General features: G+C 40.6%; 2 protein-coding genes across 2 annotated transcripts; one reads left to right on the forward strand and one right to left on the reverse strand.

Moving 5' to 3' along the window:
- Nucleotides 1-3097: 3097 nt before the first annotated feature.
- ankrd34c (ankyrin repeat domain 34C) lies at nt 3098-4684 on the forward strand (the record flags this gene model as incomplete). Its single annotated transcript, XM_079163348.1, has 1 exon — nt 3098-4684. The coding sequence occupies one exon, from the start codon at nt 3098-3100 to the stop codon at nt 4682-4684; it is 1587 nt and encodes a 528-aa protein (XP_079019474.1).
- A 587-nt stretch (nt 4685-5271) lies between these two features.
- LOC306698414 (retinol dehydrogenase 13-like) lies at nt 5272-9559 on the reverse strand. Its single transcript, XM_079162711.1, has 7 exons — nt 9339-9559; nt 8223-8363; nt 7951-8142; nt 7701-7862; nt 7453-7569; nt 7149-7353; nt 5272-5974 (listed from the first exon to the last, which is right to left on the reverse strand). Exons 1-7 carry the CDS (start codon nt 9409-9411, stop codon nt 5878-5880), a joined length of 987 nt encoding a protein of 328 aa, XP_079018837.1. The 5' UTR covers nt 9412-9559; the 3' UTR covers nt 5272-5877.
- Nucleotides 9560-12759: the final 3200 nt, after the last annotated feature.

Below are 12759 nucleotides of genomic sequence, written 5' to 3' on the forward strand. Positions count from 1 at the left end.
CAGTAAAGCCAGACATTTAATCTACGTAGGGTTTTAAAAATAGACATGGTAGCCAGTTATGGCACCAGACATATATTTATGTTTATAGATGTATTTACTTCCATTTTCATTTGAAACAGTGACATTGGTTGGGGATTAAGGCCAGATATCATGTTTTCTGTTGCTAACTACTTTAGGAGACATTTTGTCCAGACTCTAATTTTAATAACTGCTGATAACTTTTACATGTACTTTGAAAGGATCTATAAATAATCTTCGAGCTACAGTACTCTGTTGAATAAAAATCTCACAATGCAGACTGAAGGAAAGGTTATATTTAGAAAGGAGGGGAGGAAGAGCAGCAGCTGCGATGTAAGATATCTGAAAATGGAAACTGCTCCCAGGGGTGACAGAGCTTATTCTCTCCACATTAATTATTTATTTTCCCTTTAATAGACCGCGGACGACAGCATCGATGGGGCAAAGATCACGCTGTTTGACTGCTGACGTTCTTGTGGCTCCCAGTGCTAATGAATGTGTCTAAACCAGGAAGCTTTGGCTTTGGTCTGGTCACTGGTCCATCCCTGGGCCATCGTGTCCCTGTGGACGGTAGGTCTGTGTCCATCATAGGTAATTTCCAATCAACAAAGATTCTAAATTAAACAACATTTTAATTACAGTTGGAGTTAAGGTTTTCTATGGACAAAAGCATTGAGACAACCAGTTCTTAGAATGAAAACTATCAATTTAATGGTGCAGGTTCCTTCAGGTTGCTTGATACTAAGCATGACATCTGCACTCTTCAAGATATAAAACCAATATTTAGGCTCATTAATAAAGATATTTGACCAACTCAAGACCAGATTTCTGCATTTATATTACAATGTCTCTTGAATGGGAGGGACACTTTGTTTTGACTTGGACGACTGCATGTGCTGTTTTGTAAAACCTTCTCCAAATGCCTCGACAACAAGTCCGCAGGGGCTGAGAAGGCAATCACAGGTGAGAAATCACTGGCAGCATTGACAGCTGGAGTCCTGAGACATCAAGTGTTTGGATGGGTCATAAAGTGATTAGTCCCAGTCTCAGAGGAAGAGAGCAGGGGTCAGAGGACTAATAGTTGAACGTGGTAGTCTTACTTGTGCAAGTGAAAAGAAAAAAAACAGCATCAAAGAAGTATTTGAGTAAATGCCACAAAAGCCTTGCGGTCCTTGGTGGAATGTTATGTGTCTGATTTACCTGTTCCTTGCAGGGCTGAGAACATCACTGTTCTCATTAGAAACTGCTTCTGTGCTGTCTCATAGCAACCCAAAAATAGAAATGTCCCTATTAGGCTGTATAGCTGTGATGGCTGCTACAAGTTTTGGTCTCTTTAATTGTGCAATATATATATATATATATATATATATATATATATATATATATATATATATATATATATATGCCCTTTATGTACCCTTTATTACGTGGTGGATAGGAAGACTGTCTTTATTCTAACAACTGGCACTGATGTTCCCCACTGCAGACAGATTAAATCTTATTTATAGCTCTGGCTTACTATCTGAGGCATGGATTCAGACATTTATAAAAGGATAAAAAGAATATTCAGTGAGCTGTTATTCCTCATTTCTCTCATGTGAAGGCCCAACACTGTCAGCTGCTTTCATTTACAAAATCGTCCTTTTGAAATTATTCAAATAATAATGCACACACGCAGAACATTTACATGTGTTTGGGAGGTAGCGCTAGTTTTGTTTGTGTGCTGCAGTTATGACAATCAGGACAGAGGTTTTCATCATCAATTTATTTTTGGTCGACTACTCTGACGTCAAGAGAATACACGTTTCATTCAAGAAGCAAGAAAGTAAGTTATTTATAACCCGCAGCACCTCCAGGTTGTGATCCTTGAGTGCGCAGTGAAAGGAATACTCCCCATTGGACTGTTGTAGTGAGCCTTCATAACAAAAGCCACACCGCTCATGTCCAGAGAGGTACGGCGCCCTGTAAACTAAACTAGGACGCGTCGATGGGAACAGTCGCGGCTGAAAAATAGGGATATTGCGAAGAACTGCAACAAACTTTCTCTTTGAATCATTTATTCCCTCCCCGATTTCTTCCCTCTGGTACATGAGAAAGCACTGGGTACTTTGAGCATGGGAAACCTCTCCTCTGACCAGGTAAGACAATTAGAAGACAGTAAGTTGCTCTGCAAAATGATTGAATTACAAAATGATTGAAAACGAAATCTAATTAATTCAACTTTATGTCTTGCGTCGCTGCTTTCTTCGTCTTTGAGGAGGCTGGTAAAAATAGGATTCAACTATTACATTACGCTTAAGATGAGATGTATGTATAATGTCATATACAATTTGAATTTACATTTAACAATAAACACAATTTAAAATGCCGGATTTACCGGAGAAACAGACGACGAACCGAATCATTTGTAATGGAGCGCGTTTCTGTCGCCAAGTTATCCAAGATGAGAACCATGGACAGCGACTCCTCCGCCTCACAGGGCGCTGGTATTTCATGTCGCCTGTCTGAGCAATTATTTTTTTAGATATTTTAAATAAATCTCGCTGTCGTACAGTCTTTTGCATATATTTTTTGAAGAAGATGAACAAGCCTGGTGTCTGTGCGCACTCACAGGACGATGGATGCTTGTGTTCGTCGTTGTTCGTCGCTTTCATAAATATGATGGAAAAAGACAAACGCGAGCTCCTGTCTTGGCAGAGATAATGAGATAAACTTTGATTTTGATATCCAAATCTCATGATCATCCATCGATTGAGAATCTAACAGGTGCTGTTACCATGCTGCCTCGTGCATGAGGATTTCTGGGCATGGCCATGATTAGTTTCCACTGTGGAAAAAAAATACATTTTTCAACACATTACCGTCATTTCTATATGAAGAATATATATATTTCCTACATCAGGATTCTGGAACAGTAAGTTATGTCTATAACCTTTTCGTTGTAACAGACTGCCACCTGCTGGTGGTGATTTAGCAAAACAGAGAAACAAACAACATGAGCGTTAACCACTTCTATGTTTTCTTCAAAGGGCAGTGAGCTGTAAATTCAACACTGAGACGATCTGTGACTGGCTGGGAGATGGCAGATATACTGGAGCTGCGGACGGATGGAAATTCACTCCTGAAGGCGGTGTGGCTCAAACGCTTGAGACTCACCAGGCTCCTGTTGGATGGAGGCGCATATATCAACGAGAGCAATGAACGTGGAGAGACACCACTCATGGTGGCCTGCATGTCCACACACACTGACCAGCAGAGTGTGAGCAAGTCAAAGCTGGTGAAATATTTGCTGGACAACCAGGCAGACCCCAACATACAGGACAAAGCTGGTAAGACGGCTCTAATGCAAGCCTGCATCCACAAGGCTGGACACGAGGTGGTGGATCACCTGCTGAGCAATGGAGCTGACCCCAGTCTGGAGGACAGGAGCGGGGCCTCAGCCCTGGTCTACGCCATCAATGCCGACGATAAGCAGACACTAAAGCTGCTCTTGGATGCGTGCAAAGCTAAAGGCAAGGAGGTCATCATAATCACCACAGACAAGTCGCCATCTGGCACTAAAACGACCAAACAGTACCTAAATGTCCCCCCATCACCAGAGCTGGATGAGAAGTCCTCCCCAGCATACTGCACCTCTCCGTCTGATATCAACGTCACTGCATCGCCCACACCTGAGCAAGAGCAACAAAACACAGTTTTCAGTTTCCAGACCAAGCTGAAAACCTCCAGTTCAGCTGCAAAGCTCGCCAACGGGCCCACGTCTCCAACGCGCCGGCCTGCAAACCCCAAACGCGCACGTTTGCCTCAGCTGAAGAGGCTGCAGTCGGAGCCTTGGGGGCTGATTGCGCCCTCAGTCCTGGCTGCAGCCGCCCATGAGGAGAGCAAAAAAGCCAGCTCTGATGAGGACGTCGTCGCAGGGGTTAACGGACTCTCTCTGAATAAGAGGTCAGCTTTATCTCGACAGAGCAGTGTGGATGGAAAGGACAGCTTTTTCCCGCTGGTGGGTGAACAACCCTGCAAAATGACAACCTCAATATCAGTTCCTCCAACGTCCAAAGCCTCATATGAGAGATCTCTAGGCCAGCACCAGCCGCTGGCACGGCGCAGCACTGTGCCCACGGAGCAGGAGAGCAGCAGTTGCAGCAGTGGACTTGCCAGTCTGAGAGACACAGTGCATAAGAGACATCTGGGGAACGATCACTATGACTCAGACTCACAGCTCTACTCAGGCTCTGCCATGTTAGACTCTCCCAAGGTCCCAGTGGAGCGAAGGAAACTGAACACTTCTCCTCTAGCGATGCTAACTAGCTCCAGAGAATCTCTAGACAGCAACGCCAGCACGTCCTCTCCAAGCACAGCACACAGACGTGCACCAGGCCTCCTGGAGAGGAGAGGCTCGGGCACGCTGCTGCTGGACCACATCTCCCACACCAGGCCCGGCCACCTGCCCGCTCTCAACATCAACCCGAACCCTCCCATCCCTGACATCGGGGCTAGTAGCAAGCCCTCCTCACCTCTGGCCACAGGTATTAGATCTATAGCTCCAGTAGCACCAAACACACCAAAGAGAGGTGGCCTCAAGTCCAAGAAAATGCTTGTGAGAAGGCACTCTATGCAAGTGGAGCAGATGAAGCAGCTTTCTGATTTTGAAGAGATCGCTCATTAGTTAGTGATGGTGTTTATGCAGTACATGTGGGAGTAGAACTGTTAGCAACATAACTTGTCAGGAAGTACATCCATAGGTTCCGCTGTGTAGACTCACAGCCATCTAGATGTTGAATAATGTATAATTTATAAAAAGTAATATATATATATATATATTGAAACTGAGCAATATAGATAGACTTCTTCCCTGTGTTACACCCAACCTTAAGGTTTATCATATTTTGACTTCACAACATCTGCTGTATATGTATTACAGATTTGAATGTAAATGCCGAGACATGGTACTATTCCTCTGAACTAGCTCTATTACATGGTAATGTAATGCGATGGGAACATACAGGGTCCATTTGTAGCCAGCAGGCCACTTGGGTGCACATTGTGCAAATGTAATTAGAACCATTAATGGATTTTTTATTTTAAAAGAAAATGTGATGCACTTGTCTGAGATGTAGCTTTGAGTAAGATGAGATTTGACTGTTTGTAGCAAATTTGTACAAAGTGCCTTCAAGATAAAGAAACCTAAAAAAAAAAAAAAAAAAGAGTGGACACAGATACATTTAATGTATTAGGAGCATTTTTAAGTCATAATGATGTAACCAAAATGTGTTTTATTTCAATATTGTTGGTGTCACATGAAAGAAAATGAATATACGTGATGTGAATGAATGAAAAACATGCCTTAACAAACAGGTACAATTATGGGCTATGTATAACAGCACTTTATTGCCCAAGAGGAAAAGAAAATGAAAATGTTTCTCTCAACAGTGTTTCAAAAAACCTTCAAAGCACACGTAATTCTTATATGATGAAATCAAGTAACAAAAATGACATTCGAGCCCTTAGTCAACACAGGCAGTGGTGAAACTTGTCAATTTAAAATGTCATTTCACGCTAATGGCAATCAAAACTAAAGATCTTATTGCTTCCATGTAACTTACCTGTGAAGCATTGCTACTGTTTAAGAAAAAAAGAAAACATAATCAAATCCATAGTATTTTTGCAATTAGTTTGTTGTATATTCTGAATAAATGTCTATCACTTGTGACATTCTGTCTGTTTACTCATTTGTTACATTAAGTAGGCGCTCAGCTGCTAGCAGCCACACAGATGCTCATTAGAAAGAGCACCAGTTCTTCCTCAGGCAGTCCGTTGATACTATGAAGATGATGACGATCATCATCGATGTCACTGTGATTATATCAGACCAACCATAGAGGCACTCAGATCCCACAGCTTCTTGGCAGCTTCATCATCCAGACCCTGAGGGGCTGCGGTTTTAGGGGCGCAGTCGCTGCAATCAGGGCAGAATTGAGTCTTAAACATGTGGCTCGATCCGTTATACTACAGTGCTGATTTATTCACAAGGACCAACTCTCAATCAGGATACAATGATGAATAAGGATGGAAATCACAGGCTCACTAACAATACAGGACGGGATGTGGGACAGAATACTGCATAGGTACTATCGTATTCTGTACAAGATACTGACAGTAATTCATATGATTCTATGATAAGCAACATAATGACATATTCCCATAACTATTTAGAGGGGTATTTACCACTGCCAGCTATATTGTTTTTCCACAAAACAGGAATTGATCAATATTTTGTAATTACTGGCCTCAAGTGGCCATCGGTTTGTGGTACTGTAATTTAATTACCTGTTATTTTAATTCGGCAATAAGCACCACTGAAGCGCAATATCCACTGACTTGATGAGGGCCTTTAGTCCTGTTTTGTTACCTGATCTTGACGCCCAGTCTTGAAATGGATCCCTGTGCGAAAATCACAGGGATCCCAGTGATTTAAAAAAAAAAAAAGGAAAAAAACCATTGAATTACAAACGTGCTGTATGTATAATTTAGAAGGGGTCGCTTGTAGATGCAAATCCTCAGATAGTTGTGACCTACCTCTTCAGTCCCCCCCCCCCCCCCCCCCCCCCCCCAGCACTATTCTAATCTATTTTCGATCAATCTTTTGGTGCTGTGGCCCGCAGCTCTGCTCTCATCAACAGCAGGCAGCTGTCTTCAGCAAAAGAAAGCTCTGATAAGCACACTGTATGCTACCTGGCCAGCACCAAACGACAAGTTAGCGACTTGCTTGTGAACATAGTGGAACATTTAGCAGCTAAAAAGAAAGAAATTCCCCTCAGGGAGTCAGTGGACATTCATCAGGTGGCCAGGAACGTAAAACCAAAATGAATACTTGTGTTTGTGCATTTCACTCTGCGTCTGCTGGATCAATAGACAATTGTTTGCTAAAACATTGTCAAGTAAACTCCGCATATTTTTGCTCTGGGGCTCATGAGCAGGTTTAACCGGCCACGAGCGTAACAGAACATAAAGCGATATTGGTGCCAGGGAAACGCCCCTGAATCTCGATTTATATTGATATATGCTGTATTGATAGTGGCTGTCTCAGCTCTAATAATGAAGCAACCAGCTACTGATTTACAATGACTGACCTGTAGTAGAGTCCACTTTCATTCTGCAGGCTTTCCTCCACAGCGCAGTAGATGGTGGTCTGAGCCCCTTCTGTTGGAGACTTGATGAGGAACATGAGTGGTGTGAACACAACTCTCTTCCAAAGGGGCAATGTGGGCCAGAAGTGTCGGCCGAGCTCCGTCCGGATTATACCAGGGTGGAGGCTGTATGTAGTTACTCCGGTACCTGCAAGATGACGAGACATAGGACATAATGTATCCACTTTATGGATAGTTTGTTAAAAACTGTGTAATGTCTGGTGGGAGATGTAAAATGTTTCCATACCTTGCAGCTTCTTAGCCAGCTCTCTTGTAAAGAGGACATTAGCTAGTTTGCTTTGTGCATAGCTCTTCCGAGGGCGGTAATCTTTCTCCTGATGTATGTCATCAAAATAGATTTGACCTGTTGAGCGAAAGCAGCATTCACAGATGTGGTGTTTAATATTAAATGACACTGAAAAGAATGGCATTCCTGATAGAGAATACAAATCTACATCTCTTGAAGTGAAATAGAAACAGAGAAAAGAACGGAACCTCTCTGATGAGCTAGACTGGAGACGGTGACGATGCGGCTGGAAGCCGACTTCTTCAGGAGATCCAACAGACAGTTTGTCAAAAGGAAGTGGCCCAGGTGGTTCACACCAAACTGCATTTCAAAGCCATCTTCAGTTTGCCATTTTGGGCAGCTCATAACACCTGAAAGTAATATTTAAAAGTAAATAAAAGTCTCAAAGCTGTTGGATATATCACAGCATCAGTGGTCAGATGTGATTTATACATCTACCTGCATTATTGATGAGAACATCCAGCCTCTCTTCACTTGCTAGGACGTCTTTGGCTAGCTGTCGCACTGACTGTAGAGATGCCAAGTCCAACTTTTTGACAATAACATTGTTATTTCCGCTCCTCTTCTTCACCTCTTCTGCAGCTTTGTTGGCTCGGTCCATGTCTCTACAGGCCAGAAGGACTCTCGCGCCTGAAACACAGCAGTAAATCCTTTACATTTCAAATTGAATTAGATATAGCCAACATATGAAACCAGGATAAGTCACTAACCCCTCTTAGCCAGGTCGACAGCCGTTTCTTTGCCAATCCCAGTGTTGCCTCCGGTGATCAAGACGGTCTTTCCCTCCAGCGAGGCTTTGCTACGACACACTCCACCTGCCATCCATTTCTGCACACCAAACAGTCCCGCTCCTGTCAGAGCGTACACACAGTTACAATACATCTGCACCCTTAGAGAGAAAAACTGTTCACCGAACCGCAACTTTACATTTTATACCATATATCTTCAACTGTCAACGCTTTTAAATCCAAACTAAAACTATTTTATTAATCAATTAATCGTTTTTAGTAATTCTAAGTAATAAAAAATGACAAATATTTGCTTGAAGAAAATGACTGAAGTTTGTTTTTCCTTGTTTCTTTTTATTACTGTAAGTGGGGTTCATGAAAACAAGCTGCTTTAAGATGTTTGAATTCAAGCCCTTACAAATTTCTTTAGAAATGCATAGATTAAAAGATGAATCCATTAGGTCAACTTCTAAAACTCCTTAGAAAGTCTGTCTTGTGTGCTCCAATAACTTTGTTTTGTCTGATTGTATAATTCAGTTGTTTGTATTGTCTTCAGGATCCCATTCTTAAAGAGGACAACAATGGGAATGTTAGCTTTATTGTCTTTTTATCCCTGACAATGTATTTGTCTATTCATCCATCCCTCTATTAATAACATATATTACATCCCGTGACCATATCGAAAACCATCGAGGCAACAATCAAATCAATAATTTGTTTAACTATAATGAAAGCTCTCATTGTGTGTTTATATTATGGGCTAGTAACTGTGTACTAATGTTGCAGCTGTGCTCTAATGCTGCAATTACACAAGAATAAAGCAAAAACTAAAATGTTAAATGATTCCCAAAAAGTAGAAGTAGTTTTAATTTTTAATGAATAAACTTTTGAGAACATGAACTTGTAGCTAAATTAATGGACGGTTGTTATTTTCTAAGCATGCAATCTCATTCATTCTAATAACAACAAGTTAACTACCGCAGTGTTTGCATGAGCCCCGTGCATTACCTGAAGCATCACAGACCGTACAGTTTACTGTCATTAGCGTACAGTTCAGTGAGTGAGCACACAGACGAGATCAGAGCTGGCTGTTGTTACCTGTGACTGTGACCAAAGCAATGGTTTTAGGATACTGGGCAACAAACGATCTCATCGCTGTGAAGGGCTGCATCGTCAATCCTTCCACTGTTTCCACAACTTAAAATGTTCCCACTTTAAGGTAGATTGCAGTTGTATTTCTGTTTAACTACGGTCTCTTCCATATGAGCTACAGAATTACCCCAAACCAACAAGAAGAAATGACCACAACGGTTCACGTTTATAACAGCTACATAACAACTCAAGCTTCCTCCAGGAAGTACCGCCTACTGTCGTCCTATAGACGAATCCTATTGGTTCCTCTTGTTAATTTACATTTTAAAACTTCTTATGCTATACTATTCTTAATACTAATAGTGATAATAATTAAAAGAACAGTTAAAAAAATGTAATAAATGTAACAAAGGAATCAAAATAAAAAAACAATTACAAATTGAAATACGAAATTAAAATGAAATACAATAAGGTGAAATATTAATATAACAGTAACAGCAGCAATTATCATTACACTAACCACTGCGATCGTTATCATCTTAATTATCATAATTTTCCTAGATGAGCAGAAGTAAATCATTATTTTTTTTAAAGAATAACTTACAAATAAAAGCGAGGCTGAAATGGTGAGTTTTCAAGCATCACTCGATGTTGCCCCACGTTTTGGATCAAGAACTACAGACCTGTTGGTACATATCATCTTACCATGTCACCAAGGTAGTCAGTGGAAACACATTAAGGCCTGTAGATAAGTACAGAAATCTTAAAATGTCTCCTCAAACTAGCTGGAAGCCTGTGACGGTGATGATGTTTTCACAGGAGATGACTGGCTTTGATAATGATGGCTGAGCTCCAGGTTTTATGTTTCATGTCACAATACACATATTGTGTTGCACATTGCCAGCTTGTGTTGGGGTTTAAACATCTGTTTTATTAACTAATATGATTTTTTGAGGAAATTATGTTTAAGTCTGTGTTTGCCTCTGCTTCAATGGGGACAAATAAGTTAAAATTGTAGATGCTCCTCAGATCCTTTAACATTAAATGTTGCTGGTAAATGAACAAATGCATAATCTGAAATACACACAGATCGTCCAGCAGAGGTCAGTGTAGGCTCACCAACACAGTCTCAGGGCCTTCTAAAGGAGTCCAGTAGATGGAGCACATACATCATATACGACGCAAGACTATGTTTTATTTTTTATATCCACAGTTACCAATCAAGTCTAAGAACACTGGGGAAGTACTTTATATAGCATCAAATTATATCCTAAACTCCTACGAGCAAATTAAGATGTCTCTCTGCTGCTGTACGAGCAGACAAAAGAGAAAGCAGCAGCAAGTTGACAGTAATAATAGCATTACACCCTCAGATCTGAATTAAACTCTGATCAAAGCTGCAGCTGAGCAGCTAACTCTTCAGATAAATAATTTAGTTCCTTGCTTATTGATGAGAGTAAAGTTGTAATGTGGCAGCTCAATAAGTCCTCGTTCTTTTCTTAACTTTAAAGCACAATAGGCTAGTCCACCATTATGAGACGAGGACTTAATGTAGAGCTTTGTCCTTGGGGTTTACAGGGTGACATCTGAGCGTGCATGTGAAGGTGGACACCGTGTGCACACTGTTTACATACCAAAGGGTCAAAAGTTGATGTCGAAAGTCAAAAGATTATGTAATTGCCCTGTTTGACCGCAATAATAACATGAGTTACAGTCTCTCACTATACATGTGCAGGACTAAACTGTGCATTTCAAGGACAGGAACAGCTGACCTTCGCCATAATGTTATAAACATATATTTTGAAGAATGTTGCATTTTTCATACAGCACAAGACATTTTTGGTTTATAGACATTTTTATTTGACATTGCATATCTGACTTTTGTCAATGCAGGCCCCCCTATATTCTCAAATGAAAGAGTACTTCAGAGGTGACCTGCAGGATGTCTCTATTGCTGGCTCACCATCAAGACCGTCATGTGACTGCACTGCACACTTCTCTCCCAGTATGGTAGCCTTCTCCTGCTAAAATTAGAGGGCCCTCTGCCCGAGACATTTTGGAATGTGACTATCCTGTACCCATCCTGCAGATGCTAGGGGATCTCAATAAATCTCTTGTCAGTTTTCAATGTTTGCTTGAGTTTACTCCTGCTCCACCAGAGGAAGTATCTGGGATTTTTTTTTACTAATAAAACAAATTATGTGAGTTTATGCTTTTTATGTTTTTTACATAAAAACGGTTTGTAGTTTCTGATCTAAATGCACTGCGTATTTGTAGTTTCTCTGCTAAATGTATAAACATTTTCATCAAAGCTCAATAAACAATACACATATATCAAGTTATATTGTTGCACATTGTGCATTTCTCTATTGTTTTTTAACAAGGTAAAAAGCTACTTCATATGTATTATCCACTTTTGGAAATGTAGTTTAGTTGTGAATTTATTACTTATTTATTTTTGCAGCTTAATAAACTCACAGCATATACTCATTATTTAGACCTGCTATATTGAGAATGTGCACATTTTACACACAGTCATAGTCTTCTAAATTGTTTCTTGACACATATAACGGTGGTATTATTATTACTATTATTATTATGTTGATTTATGCTATTTTTTTCTTTGCTGTGCATTTCAATGAGTTCTCATCTAATATTACATAATGTTTTTCTAACAAATATGATGCATTAATATTATGCAAAATGGCATCAAGAGGAGTACAGCTGTCTAAAATAAAACACTAAGTAGGGTTCGTGTCCTTAAAGGATTATTTCTTCAACTAACTCCCATATTTAGGGATATTTTCTATACTATTAGTTTGCTTTTAACCTTCACAATAAGTTATATGTCTGCATAATAATGGATCATATTAACCTCCAGTAGGTTATCTGTGGAGGAGCCATAGACAATCAGAAACATGTACAGGATACCACTCAGCCTGTGAATACAGAACAATGTCTCCTATGGCCATGGGGAGCTTATTAAGAAATGTCATCAGGTGTCCTCAACTGTGACTAAGGTAGAACATTTCATCTACTGCTGCTTCAATGTTTATCTTGTGATTCCTGCTACTTTATGGAGGTGGACTCCTAGTCACTAGAGTGCCTTTTCAATGTGCACAATATTCATTGCACACCCAAGTGTTTGTGGAGAACAGTAACATTTCTTCAAACATATTAGGAGAATCAATGTGTCACATCTCTACAGCCATTACAGAGTGGGGGGTATTGGGCTTGTGAGGGGAGAAATTAAGAAGCTATACATTTAATGTATTTAGCAGTGATGGCGGGTGGTGACCTTCCCTTCAGGTCGTGAGACGCTCAGGGTTTAACCTGCCCTGGACTGTTGTCTAGAGTCTAGACGGAGGACAAGCTGCAAGAGTTTAACAGCTATTTATTCTCGGTCCCTCCTCTGTGTCTGTGCGAC

The sequence above is a fragment of the Pholis gunnellus genome (assembly GCF_910591455.1).
Source record: "Pholis gunnellus genome assembly, chromosome: 7".
In the NCBI taxonomy this organism is placed as follows: domain Eukaryota; kingdom Metazoa; phylum Chordata; class Actinopteri; order Perciformes; family Pholidae; genus Pholis; species Pholis gunnellus.